The following is a 20,470-nucleotide window of genomic DNA, read 5'->3' as shown; positions in this document are numbered from 1 at the left end:
GAAATGATGGGAAATGCTTTTTAAAGCACAGAGTTATTTATTTATGTTTGTTTGATTGATTTTATCCCTCTCTCCTTGAACGAGAGGCATAAACCTTTTTAAACAGGCATCAGCCTGCTCACGGCAGGTTACATCACTGGGGTTCTAACAGCAAAACAGTTTAAAACTTGAAACTGTCACACATTAAAGCCTGCAAAACAATATCGAGATGGCATTCTATGCAATTTTAGTTTGATGAACTCGTTGTTTAATTTTATGAACTTTTAATTATGAACTTAACTTGTGTTTTCACAGGTGTCAGTGCCACCTTTCTGCGATCCCTTGTTAAAGGAGGTGCAAGAACGATATCTTGAGGAAGGGATTATCCAGCAGTGTGACACAGGTATTTTGTCTTGCTTAATGTTAAGTTTCTGAGCAGGGTTTTTTGTAGTAGGAACTCCTCTGCATATTAGGCCACACACCCCTGATGTAGCCAGTCCTCCAAGAGCTTACAGTAGGCCTTGTACTAAGAGCCCTGTAAGCTCTTGGAGGATTGGCTACACCATGGTATGTGTGGCCTAATATGCAGAGAAGTTCCTGCTACAAAAAAAGCCCTCTGAGGAACATAATTTGTCCTAGGTGTAATGCCTGATAGTTTTGAGGGCCTTGCCACAAAGGGCCTTTTGTAAGAGGCCTTTGATTGAATGCCATTCACTCCTCCCTCAAGTTCATATTTTAGGCTCAAACGAATTGTAATGGATGTGATGGAGGCAATGAAACACGCAGATCTGGTCGCTTGGGATCATTCCAAAAGATCATGATGTACTAGTGGTACAGGAGAGCGGTGGTAAATGTTGAAGCGTAAATTTGGCTCCTTGCCTTCTGCAAGATCAGGACCTGTAGCTTATGGGGATGTTCTTGGTGCTTTCGAAATTTCATACAGGAAGGATGTACTCTTCCAGAGAAATGAGTGAAGTACATAAGGCTGATCTGCCCCTTCTTCCTCTGAGCCGGCGAATTATGGATCCGATTGAGTGGCTGAAAATGCCATCTGGCTACATTGAAAGCGAGGTCCATCAAAAGAGCAGGTAAAGTTTGGTATGCCTGTTTAAAAAGATTTATGCCTCTCGTTTAAGGAGCTCTGTACTCATTTGCCTACTTTAACATGTTATTATTATTATTTATTAAATTTATGAATCGCCTCATCCCGGCCAATGCCAGGCTTTAGGTGACGTGCAACAAAAGGCACACATGAAATCCATAAAACCAGTAATTTAAATGAAGACCCAATGAAGATTGCAAGGGAAGATGAGTTCTGAGGAGTGCACACACTGATGCCCTCCCTGTCTGGCTGCTCTCCCCTTCAAGGGAAGGTGGGCTCAGAGGAGAGCTGTTCTCGCCTTCCTGGGTCGTGCAGGCTGGGAAGGCGAGAGCAGTGGGGGGAGGGGATGCCTGGTGTCACCCCTGCAGGCCAGGTGGCACCCTAGGTGGCCACTACCTGCCCTACTCCTATATGCTAGCCCTGGACTGTGGTAGGATACAAGCCTGCTTGTTTGTCTGTCACCAATGTATAACCCATTTGTTGATCAGTAGACATAGATATTAATATAACAAAATCCAAGACTCCCTTTCTGTCCCAGAGGAAAGGCATTAATAGGGGGTGCCTGAAAAATATAATGAGCAAAATGGCTGGAACCAGCTTGTCCTTTGAGGTTTTAGCTTGTTGCAGTTTCTGTCACAATCCAGTTTGTTTGTGAAATGCTCATAGAATGCTTTTATGTATTTCAGGTAATTTTAGTTCTTATGAGGGCATCTGCTTTCCCCCCTCACTTTTATGCTTAATTGATATAACATTATTTTTAAGCACAGTTATAGCATGGGGAATTATTCCTTGGGAGGACTGCAGCAGGCAACGGTTCCTATTCGTTACCATTTGAAAGGAAAGCAAGGTAGCAAACCAGGGCTTTTTTTGAGCAGGGACGCAGCTCTGGGTGGCTTGGTGTCAGGGGGTGTGGCTTAATATGCTAATGAGTTCCCGCTGGGCTTTTAAAACAAAAAAGCCCTGTGTGAAACAATGGTGATGTCAGGGGTGTGTGGCCTAATATGCAAATGCGTTCCTGCTGAGCTTTTTCTACAAAAAAAAAGCCCTGTAGCTAACTAAACAAACAGCTCAAAGTACCCAACGAATCATTAATGGACAATTAGGTGCTAATTTTAGCTAACAGCTTTGCCTGGTTCACTGAGAGGAAGTCTTTCCTTTGTGCACCCACCAAATTACAAAAATGCTGAGGCAAAAAATATCAGCTGCTTGAGGTTTAACCAGTGATTAAGGAATAACTGCAGTCTGTGTTTGCTGATTTGGGGGCTTAAATCCTTTCCCTTCTTCTGATGGATGTTGTGATATATTGATCATCTTTAAAAGGTTTCTTTTAAATGAAGGCAGACAAAATGGGCAATGAAAAAAAGGCGGGAAAAGGAGAGGCAATGCATTTCGAAGCACAGCAGGCATTTTGATTTACAGTCTGCTGCAATTCAAAAGTGCAAATAAAAAAAGCTTGGAAGGAAATATTTTTTTGAAAAAGATGAACCCTATATAAAGGATGGGACAACACTGCTTGCCTCTTAATGCATGTGAAATCATTAAAAAAATTCTGCCTTCAGAAGCCAAACAGGTCAGAGAGCCTGTATGAAAGGAACCTTAAACAACACAAGTATTTTCTTCTTTTCTGGTTCTTCTTTATGATGTTCACTGTTATTCTCCTTCCTCACCGACTCTCTTTACAACTTGTCACAGAATTTATTATTTTGTGTCCAGCGGAAGGAGGACAATCAGTCTGAAGTGGAAAGTCCCCTCCTGTCTTTGACTCAAGTATGTTAGGATTATATTTGGGAGTGGTCATATACTTTTCCTCAGATGAAATTTCAAGGAAAACAAAAGAAAGGACCAGAAGAACAACAACAAAAAGAAGTATATGTGGGACTGCGTAAGAACAGTGGGTTTCCCCCCTTTCATTTCAGCAGAAATTTATTAATGATGATAGGAAACTATTTACTCTTAAAGGTAGGAGAATTAGTATGCTGTAAAATGAGGAAAAGACCAAGTTCCTCAGCGGACCACTTTAGTACAGTACAGATTCATAGGACAATGACTGAATATTCTGAAGGATCCGAGACCAAGAACTGACATTAATTTTTCTGTATCAAATTGCTGAGTGGGTGGAGAATCAGGAGAAAGCTGTGCATATCTCTTTGTGAAGGGGTTTCCTTGAACAAGTCCCAGAAGTCATGACTTTCTGATCGAAGCAGTGATACCTTGATGTCTGAGGAGCCTGCTTTGATCTTCAACCAGTTTGCTAGAGAGATTTAGAAAACCCTAGGGCTCCCTGAAAAGGAGATTCTAACGAATCAGATTCTGTAGACCCCTGCCACCTTATGATGTATTTCTCCCTTAGGCTGGAGAAGTACAACAAAAGAAAGGGAGAATTAACTGCTGGGCTGTGATAATAGAGAATATTTTGAGAATAAAGATTTGAGTTTGAGGATGCTACTGCGGAACACCAAAATGGTGCCCATTGATAGTTCTCATATAGCCAGTAGGAATTGGAAAAAAGAGCTCAGTGCCTTGGAAGGGACTTCAGTAAGGCCGGGAGGACTTTCAGCTTCCAGGTAGGTGTTGGGATTGGGTTAGTGAAGGAAAAGAACTCAGCAATAGGTTAACAGAAGGTAACATTTGATGTAAATAGCCCTGAGGACGCCAGAATGTAAGCACGATAAACGATTTATCGTGGGCTTGACATGAAAGTGTTCTAGACCGGTGGCCCCCAACCTTTTTGGCACCAGGGACCGGTTTTGTGGAAGTCAATTTTTCCACAGACCAGTAGGGTCCCCACATGCTCACACCCCATCCCTGCCCCCACATGCGGGTCTTTAAATGAGGGATAGGAGAAGGTCACTGCTACAATGCCCCTTCCACCTGCCCGGGACCCAGGTGAATGAAAGAAGTAGTGCTTTGGAGTGAGGCTGCGCTGCCTCTTTTGTCTGCTTGGGACCTGGGGAAGAGAAAGGGGCAGTGCGGTGCCTCTGCCTCACTCCGTGGCCTGGTTGCTAACAGGCCACGGACCGGTGCCGGTCCATGGCCCAAGGGTTGGGAACCCCTGTCTTAGAATCTGGGCATGTTTCTGGGAGGTGCAGGAAAAGTTTGGAAAGAGCCAGAGAAGAAGAAGACTGCAGATTTATACCCTGCCCTTCTCTCTGAATTAGAGACTCAGAGTGGCTTACAATTTCCTATATCTTCTCCCCACACAACAGACATCCTGTGTGGGTGGGACTGAGAGGGCTCTCACAGCAGCTGCCCTTTCAAGGACAACTCTTGCCAGAGCTATGGCTAACCCAAGGCCATTCCAGCAAGTGCAAGTGGAGGAGTGGGGAATCAAACCCAGTTCTCCCGGATAAGAGTCTGCACTCTTAACCACTACACCAAACAGCAGCTAGTCTCTCTCTTCCCAGATAGTTGGGCAGAGAAAGGACCGAAGTGGCCCCAGACTTACCAGGCTGGTATTGACCACACTTGCAAGTTTCCCTGGCTGCTGGCATTAGAGACAGCAGAGCCTGCTCCCACAGCTAGAAAATGGCAGGCAGGCTGGCAGTTGCCTGGACTCCCATGAGACTTGGCTGCTAGGGTGGCCATTACCCCACCTCTCCCGCTACTACCACCAGGTGTGTGTGTGTGAATTGGCAGTTGAATAGCATTAGGTCAGGTTTTCTGAAATCCTGGCTTTCATTTTTTTTAAAAAAAGTCTGTAGTCCTTTCTTCTGTGAAGATAAGAGAAAAAGTCTTCCTTAATAAAAAGAGCTAGACTTGTTGTTGTTGTTAAAATGACAGCTGGGAATTCAGGGAACTTTTTTATTTTGGAATGTGTGTGTGTGTGTGTGTGAGAGAGAGAGCGAGAGAGAGTTCGAGTGCACCTGGAAGTCCTGGTGACCTCTGGTGGCTGATTCTTACTGGGGGCCTGGAGGGATATTCCGAGAGGTGGCTGAATGAAGCCTGCCCCTGCCCTCCTGACTGCTGGTATTCCACGGAGGTCTCCCATCCAAGCACTTGCCAGAGTTGACCCTGCTCAGCTTCTGAGATCTGACAAGATCGGGCTTGCCTGGGCTATCCAGGTCAGAGTGGAATTCAGCAAACTCGATAGATATGTATTAATATACTGTTATATAGGTATTTGTTCAGTCACACAGTCGAGTCCGACTCTTTGCGACCCCATGGACAAAGTCACGCCAGGCCCTCCTGTCTTCTACCATCCTCCAAAGTCTGCTCAAAAGATAGATGGATGGATGGATAGATGGATAAGTTACATTAGGTAGGTAGCTAGATAGATGGGTGGATAGATGATAGATATTCAATTGGTATTCAATTGCCAGTTAAAAACCAAAATAAATAAACGGAAGCCCTCTGATGGCAGGGGGAACAAGTGGCCACCATGGCTGCCAAGATGTACAGGAACACAGATCTTTGCCTCCCCTTTTCCAGCTGTAGGGTAGGCTTTGTTGCCTCTATTGCTGGTTGTGGAGAGAAACCTCCATTAGGGATGATACCGGAACAGTAAGCATGGGGTTGGTTTCCCCTCTTTCCCTCCCTGCTCCTGCTGTCTCAAAGAAAGGGATAAGTGGGGAAAACGGGAAAAATAATAGTCCCTCTCCACCCCCCTCCCAAAAAAATCTCAGGTTACATCTTGCAAAATCAGCGTCATAAAAACAGTACGCTACCCAAAATCTGGATCCAGAATGAATAGAAAAGTTTTTGGATTACACACCCCTAGCTTTGACTGTATAAATTGCATAGTCCTGGCATTCCCTCTCTTTCTGTAGGGCCAGAGGAACTACTTAAGCAAGCAGGGCTATTTTTTGTGGCAGGATCTCCTTTGCATATTAGGCCACACACCCCTGATGTAGCCAGTCCTCCTGGAGCTTCCAGTAGGCCCTATATAAGAGCCCTGTAAGCTCTTGGAGGATTGGCTACAGGGGTGGAATTCTAGCAGGAGCTCCTTTTCCTATGAGGCCACAGGCCCCTGATGTAGCCAGTCGTCCTGGAGCTTCCAGTAGGCCCTGTACTAAGAGCCCTGTCAGCTCTTGGAGGATTGGCTGCATCAGGGAAGTGCGTGGCCTAATATGCAAAGGAGTTCCTGCAAAAAAAAGAAAAGAAAAAGCCCTGTAAGCAGGTATCTGCGGCAACCGAATCCCCCACTCGGAATCCCATCCGTGGGAAGCAAGGGAGGGGTGGCGAGAGCGCTGAACCTCGTCGCTGCCTTTTGGGGGGAAGATGAGTGTGGTTCCTCTTCTGCTTCTTTTTGTTGTAGGAACAAATGTATGAGGGATAGGAAAGGGAAAGAGCCCGAGAAAGCCCCAGTGAAGGAAAGACTCCTAGCGAGTCGGGGCTCACCCAAGACGAAAACCCGGAGCGCCAGGAGGAACCCGCTCTCTGCCAAGCGGGGGGCGGCTCCGGCCGGTAGCCCTCTGCCTGTTAACTCCAAGGGGAGACTTTCCACTGAAGACATTTGCCCTACCTGCCCACTTTAACAGAATGGTTGGGTGTTGGCTTTTGTACGGTGTATTTTAACGTTGCCCTCTAGCCAGTTTCACTATAGAAGTTTTTTATTTTAAGTTGCCGTTGAAAGGTAATATTAGGAACAGATTTAATGTGGGCAACCGGCCAGTATTCTGAGTGTCCAAACAGCGTTGTCCCGGCACAACACACACACAGCCGAGAGAAGCAGGCCGTGGTGCCTGTCGAAGGGCAGGGAGCATTAACCTTGCTACATTTCATTCTGTTAAAGGCGAAAAATGAGCACAGCTAGGAACAAGAGCACTATGGATTTCAAGAGCTGGGATGACCAGTCCCGGCTCCAGCCCAAGAGATTCACTTCTGCGCGGAAAGCAGATTTGGCCTCCGTGTCCAGCGTTCTGGCGAAGCAAAGATTGGGCGGCTCATCCAGCTTTCTGGCGAAGCAAAGATTGGGCGGCTCATCCAGCTTTCTGGCGAAACAAAGATTGGGCGGCTCATCCAGCCTTCTGGCGAAACAAAGATTGGGCGGCTCATCCATTTGGAAACCAGTAATAAAATCTGCTTCGTAACAAAACCTTGTTGGAGTCATTGTACGAGAGCGTAAACCGAAAGCTACAGAGATGACCTGTAAGGCACGCTCACGGTGAATATTTTGCAGACCACAAAAGATGCATCCTCAGCATTTGTATCTCTTGGCAACAAACAAAGCAGAACAGGGTTGTACAAAGTATGGGGACAAGACCCAGAAATTGCCTTTTTAATGTACGTACTTCAGCATCACTATCTCCTACCCTCAGGTCAGGAATCTATACTGCAGCTAAGCAGGCAGTGTTAATCGAGATCAGGGGTGGCCAAACTTGCTTAACGTAAGGGCTACGTAGAATAAACGCCAGATGTTTAAGAGGTGCAAGATGTGGATGTCAGATATTTGAGGGAGGGAGGGAGAGAAGGAAGGAAGGCAAATAGATGGAGAGGTGGAAAGAAAGCAACTTTAAATCCATTCTCCAAGCTGGCCAACGGGGGACGGTATGTGCGGAAGAGCCAACGGTGGCTCCTGAGCCATCGTTTGGCCACCTCAATCTAGATTGTTTGATATATGGAGAATCGGAAAGCCATGTTGCTTTCTGCTACTACATACTACCCAAGGAACACATGGATCGGATACTGAAAAATACTTTGGAGATTTAGGCCTTGGGGTAGCCTTTGTTGCAGCACCTGAATCTTTCAGATGGCTCAGCAGTCACTTCTGTTGCTAGTACGTGTGCACAGCATCCCCTAACATGTCCCCTGTCGATAGTCACTGGGTTCATTTCTAAAGACCTGTTAACTGAGCAGTTCTTGCCCATGTTGCATCACCAGTTGTGATACATATAGGTAAGTCCCCTGTGCAAGCACCAGTCATTTCCAACTCTGGGGTGACGTCATTTTCACAACGTTCTCACGGCAGACTTTTTACGGGGCGGTTTGCCCTTGCCTTCCCCAGTCATCTACACTTTCCCCCAGCAAGCTGGATGCTCATTTTACTGACTTCGGAAGGATGGAAGGCTGAGTCAACCTCTAGCCGGCTACCTGAACCCAGCTTCTGCTGGGATCAAACTCAGGTCGTGAGCAGAGCTTAGGACTATTCACTGATACATGTAGGAGAAGTTCCTAATCTCAGAAGGGGATTTAAACAATGAATGGATTGACACCCAGAAAAATCCACTTACATATTTCATGATACTAAGGTTTCAAACCCCCCACCCCCCACTTTCTTCTCCCATTATTCCTCCCCCTTCTAAAGCAAGTGGGGACTATACAGGAGGGGGTCACGGTAGATCCAACTGCAAGCCATTAGCGAACTACACTTTTTATGTACTACACTTGTACAATCTCTAAACAGCTGAAGTTAAGAGTGCAGGTATCAAAATGAGATGAAGAGCTCCCTTTCAGAGTCCCAGATTAGAAGTGGGTGGCCCAGGCGCTGAATTTTTCCACTAAAAGATGTTTAGGCTGAGTTTATAGTTTTCACAAGGCACTTGACTAAATGAACTTTTGGAAACCAGTTGTCAGCAGTGTTGCCTCAGGACGATCCTCAACATTTGAAGCAGATGATAAAACCATGTGTCAAGTTGTCGTGTGAAAGTTACCGTTGTGGGCTCAGTACTAGCTTGCAGGCTAACTTCTGTAACCTGGATGTCGAAGAGAGATATATAGGAAAGACAGCAAATATCAGAGGCTGGGAACAGGCGAATGTCACAAGTGAACCTGCTGAACTCTCTTTGTGTTGATGAAGAGCACAGGTGGATTTGCGTGTTTCACCTGGGGGGGTACATGTTTTGAGAACAGCAGGTGGCTTGTGTTGTGCATAGAAAAACTACAAGAAGTATATCCTGCAGAAAAATAGTATCACTAAAACCTTTATTACTTAAAAAAGTATAAGCAATTCTGTTGTTCATTAGTAATCAAAACATGTTAGTGCTGTTATCTTCCGGGTTTCTGCTCAGGCGCTGAGCTCTGCTAGGCGTGAAACAGTTTTTCTTCTTCAGTCTAGCAGCAGCTGTCAACGCTCAACAAGTTTATAGAACGTTGGATGTTGTTCTGATAAACTGAACACCAGACGCTCTGAAAGCTCTTTCATTTAGCATTCGAAACAAACAAGGAAAGCTGTTGCATTCGGACTGGCTTTGCAGTTCTGTTCCAGATATATACTCAGCCACCATTTGAAGTTACGTAACATCTTATAAACTGTCCACAAGATAATCTGATGACGCAGTCATCTTGGTTTAAAGCAGGGGTGGAATTCTAGCAGGAGCTCCTTTGCATAGTAGGCCGCACACCCCTGATGTAGCCAATCCTCCAAGAGCTTACAAAAAAGAGCCTTGTAAGCTCCAGGAGGATTGGCTACATCAGGGGTGTGTGGCCTAATATGCAAAGGAGCTCCTGCTAGAATTCCACTCCTGGTTTAAAGTTTGTCAAACACCTGAGGACCCACACGCACACACCTCCTTTTAGCCTTCCCAATAATGAGCACAACTTCCCACGAATGCTTCTTCGACAAGTCCCACAGAAACGGTTCAAAGCTAGGTTGGAGTTTTTACACCACAGAAGTCCCTGGTAGGCTGTCTTGTTTTAAAAAGTGAAAGATATGGCTTGCTGCCTTGCTCAGCTCCTTAAAATCCTATGAGCAATTCCTATTTTTTAAAAAGTATAATTTACGTGCTGATAATTTCTCCCCTTGAATTTAAGTTCCTGTATTCTTTCACATTCAGCAGTACAATAAAATATGCTTTTAAGAAAACCAATAAGCCTCTTTATATCTCTGTAGACAAATTATATATTAACAAGCTTACATTTACTCAAGATATGCACATCTTGGTTGCAAGTCCAGCTACACTGAAATCCCACTGAAACCAATGAGACTTAAAATGTGACTGATTTCTCTATCTTGCGGCCTTTCTCTGACTTCAAGGTGCGCACTGGGTGAGGTTCTCTGCACAACCACTCAAATATTTTTACATAAATAACGCATATTAAAACAACAGCCCCAAAAATATCCACAGAGTTACAGTATTAAAAACTAACAGCATTTCTAGTTAATTCCTTTTTGTAACCTCATTGTCTCAGCAGAAGACGACTAGCTGACCTGAATAAGAAAGACGTTGTAATTGTCAATGCAGAACTAAGTCAAGTAACGAGTCAAACCTATTTTTTTTTTAAAAGGGTAAGATTCCTCAAGTGCTAAGGCTTCAACATATTTGCCCCATAATATACCTCCTGAGAATGGAGCACTGGGAATATAATTTTCTTGGTCTGAGACAGAACGATTCGTGCCCCAAAATAAACCATTCCTCAGTCTATATATTAATCTAAGTGTAAAACATTAAACATCTTTTTTTTTTAATGCCAGATTCCTAATTAACACTTCAAATAACCCTGAAATTGGAAACCCTGGCATGTACGTTTCAAAGTTTGAACTTCCGTAAAGGCACTGGACAACAGCATCTTATATACAGTACATTTTACATTGCATAGGTGACCGTTAAGCACATCAGTAAATAATTTACATCGGAGGCCAACTGAAGCGATGCTGCCACAAGAAATGAAGCTGGAGACACCCGCCTGGGGTGAAGAATGACTTGTCAGACTTTTTTCCCCACTGTAATGCAGACAGCTCTGCCTGTCTTTGTTCGTCCCTTTATGTTTACAAAAACAGTTGGGTTTTTTTATTGTTCAAATGAGAGTTTTCTGGTCAAACAACTGCAGATCAAAACGCACCCAGACCTCCCCCGTCGGGACCTCGTGCAGCAGTAGATGTTTCGTCGTTGGTCCCTTGCTTTCCTGTTCCGTTCGGATTTTGGCTACTGGGACTTCGGTGCGGCCCAGAAAATCTGTAAGACAAAACAAAAGGAGGGAGATTGTCAAGTGTGTAAATGAGGAAGCGTGGTTCCTGTGAAGTTTGTCAAGTAACAATCAGATAGACTTCCTCCACAGAAGCACAGGTGAAGCTTTACTGAGTTGCTACAGGGGCATAACCTTCATTGCAGAAGCATTGTTAGGAATGAAAGTAAGTGATACAGGCAGTCCTAAACAATACTCCTAAGCTGTGGTGTCTCGTGAGCAAACCTTCTTCATGAGCTACTGCATAAATTAGTTTTTCCTGAGTAAGACAAAAATGTGTGAGCTGGAGGCTAAAAAACTGTGAGCTAGCTCAGAGGGAACACTGCCCATAAGGTGTCTGCCCAGAAACAAGGAATGAGAACAAAGTCACACATTAAGTTGCTTGTCCCAGCTAATGTAACTGTCAGTCAGGTCTATGATGAACATCTGACACATCTGACAAAATCCAACACCTATCATACAGTAAGGCATGCATTTTGACTTAGTCAAAACTTAGTCAAAATATGGCTTGGGAGCCACATTTGGTTCTTTCACACACATTGTGTGGCTTTTAAAGCCCCCACCTCCCCGTTGGCCAACTTGTCTCTTTAAATCACTTTGCCAAGCCAACCAGTGGCTTGGAAAATGCATTTAATGTTAAAGTTGCTTTCTTTCTATCTTCCCATCTATTTATTTTCCTTCCTTCCTTCCTTCCTTCCTTCCTTCCTTCCTTCCTTCCTTCCTTCCTTCCTTCCTTCCTTCCTTCCTTCCTCCCTCCCTCCCTTTGTCTTGTGGCTCTCAAACATCTGATGTTTATTCTACGTGGCTCTTACATTAAGCAAGCTTGGCCACCCCGGTCAAAACAATACTATGAGGTCATCTCTCTTCAAATAACCACCTGCATCTTATCACTGGTCCTCTCTGTGTCAAGGGCAAACCATGGAGATGCATAAATATGACTTTGAGGCTGAAACTAAACGATGTCATCAAGTCTTCTAGAGAACAGAGTGCACTGACAGAATTGGCCAGGCTTGAGAGAGAGAGAGATGCAAAGCCTTATGGGAAGAGAACCAAACAAAAATGGCTACCTGATAGGAATAGGCCCTGTTTCGCTTGGAATTCTGCCACACTAAGAAGGCACGCACTGCCTCCAGAAAACTTTTAAAGGCCTTTTCCAATTAAAATTTGTCCTTGATGCGTGGAGGTTTCAACTGGCCATTAACCTCTTTCTTTCTACCTGAATAAAACTTAGTTGGTCTTAAAGGTGTAGCTTGTCTACTGCTTTGTTCTATTGCTTCAGACCAACACGGCTGTCCAATTGGATCTTTCTTAACCCGTTTGCCTAGATTTTAACATTGCTGAGCAGACAGGTTAAAACGGATAAAAGGAAGTACTTCTTCACCCAAAGGGTGATTAACATGTGGAATTCACTGCCACAGGAGGTGGTGGCGGCCACAAGTATAGCCACCTTCAAGAGGGGGTTAGATAAAAATATGGAGCACAGGTCCATCAGTGGCTATTAGCCACAGTGTGTGTGTATATATAACATTTTTTACCACTGTGTGACACAGAGTGTTGGACTGGATGGGCCGTTGGCCTGATCCAACATGGCTTCTCTTATGTTCTTATGTTCAGTGAAAGCCCCTTGCTGGAGTTTCTATAACTCAGTTGTGACATGACAGGGTTTACGTGCACGGAAGTACCAGGGCAAAACCTTAGCAGCATCATACACAAGACAGTCCAGTGGATATACGCTTTAAGTCAGGGGTGTCAAACCCGTTTGTTATGAGGGCCGGATCTGACATAACTGAGACCTGGCCGGGCCATGTCAGGCCGGGTCATGTGTGTACTTAGGGGAGGGACGGTGGCTCAGTGGTAGAGCATCTGCTTGGGAAGCAGAAGGTCCCAGGTTCAATCCCCGGCATCTCCAAAAAAGGGTCCAGGCAAATAAGTGTGAAAAACCTCAGCTTGAGACCCTGGAGAGCCGCTGCCAGTCTGAGAAGACAATACTGACTTTGATGGACCAAAGGTCTGATTCGGTATAAGGCAGCTTCATATGTTCATATGTACCTATTTAAGATTAAGTAGCAGAGATATAAACTTTTTAAAGGGTGCAAGACCACCCTTTTTAAATTAGCATATTCGGACTGCTAAGAAAAAACCGGTAACCAAGGATCCGCCAATGTGGTCTAAAGATCTATACCGCAGCAGTATAACTGTATTTACTGGATTGGTTTTAATTTAATGTTTTAATGTCTTATTGTTCTATATTGTAAATCTAAGGTCTTATTTATTACTGTATGTTTTTATGGAATGTTGTTAGCCGCCCTGAGCCTGCCAAGGTGGGGGAGGGCGGGATATAAATGAAATAAATAAATAAATAATAAATAATAAAGGGCAGAAACAGATATGACAAATTAAAAAAAAATGAAAATCATTTTCTTGAAATCCTGCTGTATATTAACAAGTTAATAAAAGTTTGAAAATTTAAAAAAAGAAACAAACAAACAAGACTAAGGTTTTTTTGTTTTGTTTTTTTAAACTTTAAATAAAATATGCTGGAAACATTAGCACTAGTTGGTCTTAAAAGTGCTTTGTATTTCTCCCGTGGGATCCAGGGAACTGAGCAAACAAAGTTCTGGCACTTTCCCTCCCTCCCCAGGGGACCAGGAGGGGGAGGAGCCTCAACCAATGCAGAAAATTGTGATTTTGCTCTGTGGCTCCGGTGCGATTGAGCAAGCCTTGCAAAGCAAGCTCAGATTCAGAAGGAAGCAAGAGAGGGAGAAGGAAGCAGACAAGAGACAGTTGCTCGGAAGGCTGATAGGAGCCCTCTGGGGGCCTGATTTGGCCCCTGGGCTGCATGTTTGACACCCCTGCTTTAAGTAATCTTCCCCAAACTTGCTCACCCTAAGCAGAAACCGCCTTCATGAAGCTAGTTTTCCAGAAATCATACGTTGCTGCCCTGGCTATGTTTGGGACATCAGCATTAAATGGAGGTAATCAAGAACAACAGAATCCAAAAGCTTGCCAGCAAATATCCTCTCCATGACTGGACAGACAAAATAGGTAGGTTATACTGACCTACACACCCCCATTCATTGACTCGGGTCAAGCTTGACATTAGAAGAAGAGATTGGATTTATACCCCACCCTTCACCTGGAGTCTTAGAACAGCTTACCATCTCAGAGCAGCTTACTACACCAAACTGGAGAGCCAGTTCGGTGTAGTGGTTAAGTGCATGGACTCTTACCTGGGACAGCCGGGTTTGATTCCCCATTCCTCCACTTGCAGCTGCCGGAATGGCCTTGGGTCAGCCACAGCTCTCACAGAGCTGTCCTTGAAAGGGCAGCTTCTGGGAGAGTGCTCTCAGCCTCTTGCACCTCACAGGCAGTGTTCCCTCTAAGCTGAGTTAGTATGAACTAGCTCACAATTTTTTAGCTTCCAGCTCACACATTTTTGTCTCCGCTCAGGAAAAAACGGCCCTAGAGCAAGCTAATTTATGCAGTAGCTCACAGATTTAATGCCAGCAGCTCACAAAGTAGAATTTTTGCTCACAAGACTCCACAGCTTAGAGGGAACACTGCGGGTGTCTTTTGTGGGGGAGGAAGATAAAGGAGATTGTAAGCTGCTCTGAGATTCAGCGTGAAGGGCGGGGTATAAATCCAATATCATCTTCCTCCTCCTTCCTTTCCCCTTCCCACAACAGACATCCTGTGAGGTAGGTGGGGCTGAGAGAGCTCTCGAGAGAATTGCTCTGAGAGAACTGGGACTGGCCCAAGGTCACCCAACTGGCTGCACGTGGAGAAGTGGGGAATCAGACCCAGTTCTCCAGATTAGAGTCTGCTGTCCTTAACTGCTACACCAAACGGGCTCTCGCAATCACTTATCTCTTTTCAAAAAGGGAAACACGAGAAGAAGTCGCACTGACCGTCAGGTGAGAACTGATCCCTGTCAAACACGGTGATACACAGCACATCTTGATAAAGATCCTTGACGAAGAACTGGCAGTTAAAGTTCCACTTGGGGTTCAGGGTATCCGGCAGGGTCCTCGTAGTAAAGCTCTGGGACCCCAGGCTGATTTCGCAATACGGGTTGCTTTTCCCTTGACACGGAACAGAGAAGAGGACGTTAGCCGGCGTGGATGAAAGTAGACGGGCCAACCGTATCAAAACCCCGCCTCTCGATTGTTACCGTTAGGTTTGCACGCTTTCAGTTCTGTCGCTTCAATCACATGCACCATCAAGCGGCCTATTCCTGAGCTCTTCTGTGATCGAGCTGGGGGGGAAAAAAATCAAGACAGAACTAACAAACAGCTGACCTAACAAACCACAGGCTTTCTCTGCTGCCCGGCCATTGAGCTGACTCAGCAGTAGGGAATGTCTTTCTTTCTTTCTTTGTGTAAATTTTTTTTTTTAAAAAGCAACACATTGTCCCCACATTGAAGGCAGTTTAAATAAATAAAACAGGAATCCGGTGCCCCTCTTAAACACTAACACTGATTCTACCATGAGCTTTCGTGAGTCACAGCTTTGGATGCTTTGAAGATGAAATCATATCCCACATTTTTATAGGGGAAATTACCAAGGTGGCTGGGGGTGGGGAACTGGGGACAGAAAGAGCCTAGGTGTGAATTCCATCATAAATCTTCCATGTGTGATTCTCTGGGTAAAGGACTGAAAAGCATTAGGTTGTACATTATGAAAAAGGTTGAGGTTCCAGAATCTCTTTCACAGTAAAAATAAATTACAAGTGTAATTAAGTAGGATAAACAACAACTAATTGCGGAAGTAGTAGTCAAAAGCATAACAACATTAACTGGCATATAGTATGAAACAACATATGAAGGAGAGACAATTAAATTTTTCGAAAAGTGGGTCTTGTTGGGCTGTTACAAATTATAGCGAATAAGGAAACTCAAGTCTCTGTTTAAGCCAGGATGATAAGTGGTGGTTAGTTTCTTGATTAGTTCTGATTTAGTACTATCGCCCTTTGAAGGTTGTATCTTTTATATAACATTTTCAGATCTGCTCCAGAAGGATTTAAAAATAGATAAAAGCATTGTCGCGTAGCAAAATTCTAAAGACTGTTCGGTGATGGGTTACTACTCAACTCAACATTAAGCCTCTAACATTTAAAAAGGTCTACTTTTTAAATGTTAGAGGCATCCCTTGTGAGCATCTATGTTGCAAGGTGCCTGAAACCACAAATACCAAGAAAATATGTGGGTATTTTGATGCAGGCACAAAGTACTTCTTTGGAGGAACTGAGGCCCTTCCAATCACACTAGAATCCAACTGGTTTTTTTGTGCCTCAGCCCATTCCTTCAAATTCCAAACCACATTGGGCACCTTGGTAAGCTCTCTCGTGTTTTTTCTTTTCCGTTTCAATGTACTGTTCTGAGCACCTTTAATCTTCTGGACCCAGGCAGTCCTGCAAAAAGAAAGAAAACAATCCACTCACAGGTTTGCAATTATTTAAACACCATTCTGTAAATCCGACATCCCGGTTTCACACCTAATGTTCTCTCTAAGCTGAGTTAGTGTGATCGAGCTCACAGTTTTTAGACTATGACGCACACATTTTTGTCTTCACTCAGGACAGAGCAAACTAATTGATGCAGTAGCCAAATCGCTCGCTCACAACTTTCATGCCAGTAGCTCACAAAGTGGAATTTTTGCTCACAAGACAGTCCACAGCTTAGAGGAACACGGCACCGAACCACATTCTTCTAAGGCTAACCGGGGCAGGAATTCCTCCCATCCTCCAAATTAAAAAATCGTAACGATCAAGCATTCGTTAAGCTTGAATCGCGCACAAAATCCTCCTCAGTGCTATCAAGAATCTTTATGGGCCCCCAGGCAAAGATTTCTTCTGTACCCCTTCTCCCAACACCACCCAGACCCAATGCAAATATTATGTGAAAAGAAATCAGCAGCTTGAATAGCCTAGCTCAGCTTGAGCTTGCCAGAATTGGAAGCTAAGCAGGTCGGCCCTGGTTAGTACTTGGATAGGAGGCCGACAAGACGAGGTTTGCGCTGCAGACGACGGCAATGGCAAACCACCTCTGCTCGTCTCTTGCCTGGACACCCATGGATGAGGTTGCCATTAGTTGTGACTCAAAGACACCGTCTTCCTGTTTGGTGTAGTGGTTTAGTGTGCAGACTCCTATCTGGAAGAACCGGGTTTGATTCCCCACTCCTCCGCTTGCAGCTGCTGGAATGACCCTGGGTCAGCCATAGCTCTGGCAGAGGTTGTCCTTGAAAGGGCAGCTTCTGGGGGAGCTCACTCAGCCCCACCCACCTCACAGGGTGTCTGTTGTGGGGGAAGAAGGTAAAGGAGATTGTGAGCCACTCTGAGACTCTGAGTGGAGGGCAGAATCAATGTTCCCTCTAAGCTACAGAACCTTGGGAGCAAAAATTCTACTGCATAAATTATTGTGCTCTGGGGTCATCCTTCCTGAGCTAAGACAAAATGTGTGAGCTGGAGGCTAAAAATCTGTGAGCTAGCTCACACTAACTCAGTTAGAGGGAACACTGGGCAGAATATAAATCCAATATCTTCTTCCAAATAGCAGTTCTGGAGAGCTCTCTCAGCCCCACCTACCTCACAGCCAATATTCCCTCTAAGCTGAGGAGTCTTGTGAGCAAGATTTCTACTTTGTGAGCTCCTGGCATTAAAGTTGTGAACTACTGCATCAGTTAGTGTGCTCTGGGGCCATCCTTCCTGAGCAGGCTGAGCTAAGACGAAAATGTGTGAGCCAGAGGCTAAAAACACACATGAATTCAGCTTAGAGGGAACACTGCTCACAGGGGGCCTGTTGTGGGGAGGGGAAGGGAAAGGAGATTGCAAGCTACTCTGAGACTCCTTCGGGTAGCGAAAGGCAGGGTATAAATCCAATTTCCTCCTCCTCCTCCTCCCATGATGTAAATGGTACATAACAAACTGAGTATGATGTTTCCTTATTACCCTTCACTATAGCAACTTAATAAATGTCAGACTGCATACTGAAACATATTGAAGGAAGTACTTCTACACCCAAAGGGTGATTAACACATGGAATTCACTGCCACAGGAGGTGGCGGCGGCTACAAGCATAGCCAGCTTCAAGAGGGGATTGGATAAAATATGGAGCAGAGGTCCATCAGTGGCTATTAGCCACAGCTTATCCTTGGACTCTCTGTCTGGGGCAGTGATGCTCTGTATTCTGGGTGCTTGGGGTGGGGGCACAGTGGGAGCTCACACTAACTCAGCTTAGAGAAAGAAAGAAAGAAAGAAAGAAAGAAAGAAAGAAAGAAAGAAAGAAAGAAAGAAAGAAAGAAAGAAAGAAAGAAAGAAAGAGAGAGAGAAAGAAAGAAAGAGAGAGAGAGAGAAAGAAAGAGAGAGAGAGAGAGAGAAAGAAAGAGAGCGAGAGAAAGAAAGAAAGAGAGAGAGAGAGAAAGAAAGAAGGAAAGAAAGAGAGAGAGAAAGAAAGAAAGAGAGAGAGAGAAAGAAAGAGAGAGAGAGAAAGAAAGAAAGAAAGAGAGAGAGAGAAAGAAAGAAAGAGAGAGAAAGAAAGAAGGAAAGAAAGAGAGAGAGAAAGAAAGAAAGAAAGAAAGAAAGAAAGAAAGAAAGAAAGAAAGAAAGAGAGAGAGAGAAAGAAAAAGAGAGAGAGAGAGAAAGAAAGAAAGAAAAAAAGAGAGAGAGAGAGAGAGAAAGAAAGAAAGAAAGAAAGAAAGAGAGAAAGAAAGAAAGAAAGAAAGAAAGAAAGAAAGAAAGAAAGAAAGAAAGAAAGAAGAAAGAAAGAAAGAAAGAAAGAAAGAAAGAAAGAAAGAAACTTACTTACTTTATTCGATTTATATCCCGCCCTACCCCACCGAGGTGGGCTCAGGGCGGCTGAAAGAAAGAAAGAATTGCAGATTTATACTCTGCCCTTCTCTTTGAATCAGAGACTCAGAGCGGCTTACAATCTCCCATATCTTCTCCCCGACAACAGACACCCTATGAGGTGGGTGGGGCTGAGAGGGCTCTCACAGCAGCTGCTGTTTCAAGGACAACTTCTGCTAGAGCTATGGATGACCAAGGCCATTCCAGCAGGTGCAAGCAGAGGAGTGGGAATCAAACCCGGTTCTCCAGATAAGAGTCTGCACCCTTAACCACTACACCAAACTGGCTCACAGTAAAATCTAGAGGTTTTGGAGCACAGTTCCTATGAGCTCCTGCCCCAAAACGAGGCCTGCCAGTATGATTTTAAAAATCCACCCAGTCCATCAGTAAGTGGGCTGCAAGACATGATGCTATTTGACTCTAACAGGAAAAAAAATTCTAGTAAGGTAAAAAAAAGTGGGGGGATTGAATGGGGGAAAAGAGAACAAGACATGCCAACGTATACATTTAAGGCCACAGGCCAATCAATGTAGGAAAGAGCTTATCCTGAATGAGTCACCTCCTGATCAGCCTTGACTTGAGTAGCCCAGGCAAGCCTGATTGCGGAAGCTAAGCCTTGGCTAGTATTGGGATGGGAGACCTCCAAGGAATACCTGGGTCATTACGTAGGGCTCTTTTTCAAGCAGGAGCTCCTCTGCATATTAGGCCATGCCCCCTGATGTAGCCAATCCTCCAAGAGCTTAGAGAGCTCTTAGTACAAGGCTATTGTAAGCTCCTGGAGGATTGGCTACATCAGGGGTGTGTGGCCTAATATGCAGAGGAGCTCCTGCTAGAAAAAGAGCCCTGTAATAAGAACATAAGAGAAGCCATGCTGGATCAGGCCAGTGGCCCATTCCAGTCCAACACTCTGTGTCACACACTGGCCAGAAAACCAGGTGGCCATCAGGAGGTCCACCAGTGGGGCCAGGACACCAAAAGTTCTCACCCTGTTGCCCCTCCCAAGCACCAAGAATACAGAGCATCACTGCCCCAGACCGAGAATTCCATCTATGCCTTGTGGCTATAGCCACCGATGGACTTCTGCTCCAGATGTTGATCCAATCCCCTCTTGAAGCTGTCGTGATGCAGAGGGAGGCAATGGCCAAGCCATCTCTGAATGCCCCTTGCCTTCAAGCCCTACTAGGGGGTCACCAGAAGTCATCTTGACTTGACAGCAAAAAACCAAAAAAAAGTCACCTGCTGAGCTGATCCATTCGATGGCAGCTTTGCTCCTTCTCAACAAGCCACCTGGATCAATCAATTTCGCACATTTTGTGAAACCATAAAAGCGTGGTGGTGATCAGGGCTCTCCTAGGAGCCTGAGGATCCTTAATCCTGTTTTATCTCCAGCAGGGCATTTTTTGTAGCAGGAATTCTTTGCATATTAGGCCACACCCCCTTGATGTAGCCAATCCTCCGAGAGCTTACAGAGGTCTGCTTACAGGGCCTACCGGAAGCTCCAGGAGGATTGGCTACATCAGGGGGTGTGGCTTAATATGCAAAGGAATTCCTGCTAGAATTCCACCCATGATATTAGGCCACACCCCCTGATGTAGACAATCCTCCAAGAGCTTACAGGGCTCTTCTTACAGGGGCCTACCGGAAGCGCAGGAGGATTGGCTACATCAGGGTGGGTGTGGCCTAATATGCAAAGGAGGTCCTGCAAC

At 44.9% G+C, this 20,470-nt stretch overlaps 2 protein-coding genes across 2 annotated transcripts in view; one reads left to right on the top strand and one right to left on the bottom strand.

The window, feature by feature from the left end:
• The window catches only part of LOC132585912 (uncharacterized), a 52,323-nt gene extending 45,208 nt beyond the window's left edge, over positions 1-7,115 (top strand). Inside the window, exons 7-9 of the mRNA XM_060257792.1 lie at positions 295-382; positions 923-1,067; positions 6,813-7,115. Of these exons, the coding sequence (XP_060113775.1) occupies positions 295-382; positions 923-1,067; positions 6,813-7,110 (531 nt within the window). The 3' untranslated portion in view covers positions 7,111-7,115. The remainder of the gene's footprint in view (positions 1-294; positions 383-922; positions 1,068-6,812) is intronic.
• A 2,876-nt stretch (positions 7,116-9,991) lies between these two features.
• Positions 9,992-20,470, bottom strand: part of LOC132566388 (intersectin-2-like) — a 143,998-nt gene continuing 133,519 nt past the window's right edge. The window contains 5 exon segments of the mRNA XM_060231383.1: positions 9,992-10,911; positions 14,830-15,003; positions 15,093-15,176; positions 16,250-16,303; positions 16,306-16,331. Of these exon segments, the coding sequence (XP_060087366.1) occupies positions 10,754-10,911; positions 14,830-15,003; positions 15,093-15,176; positions 16,250-16,303; positions 16,306-16,331 (496 nt within the window). The 3' untranslated portion in view covers positions 9,992-10,753.

This window comes from Heteronotia binoei, chromosome 1, assembly GCF_032191835.1.
Source record: "Heteronotia binoei isolate CCM8104 ecotype False Entrance Well chromosome 1, APGP_CSIRO_Hbin_v1, whole genome shotgun sequence".
NCBI lineage: Eukaryota > Metazoa > Chordata > Lepidosauria > Squamata > Gekkonidae > Heteronotia > Heteronotia binoei.
The sequence above is the reverse complement of the archived record's forward strand: the minus strand, read 5'-3'. Positions and strand labels throughout refer to the sequence as shown.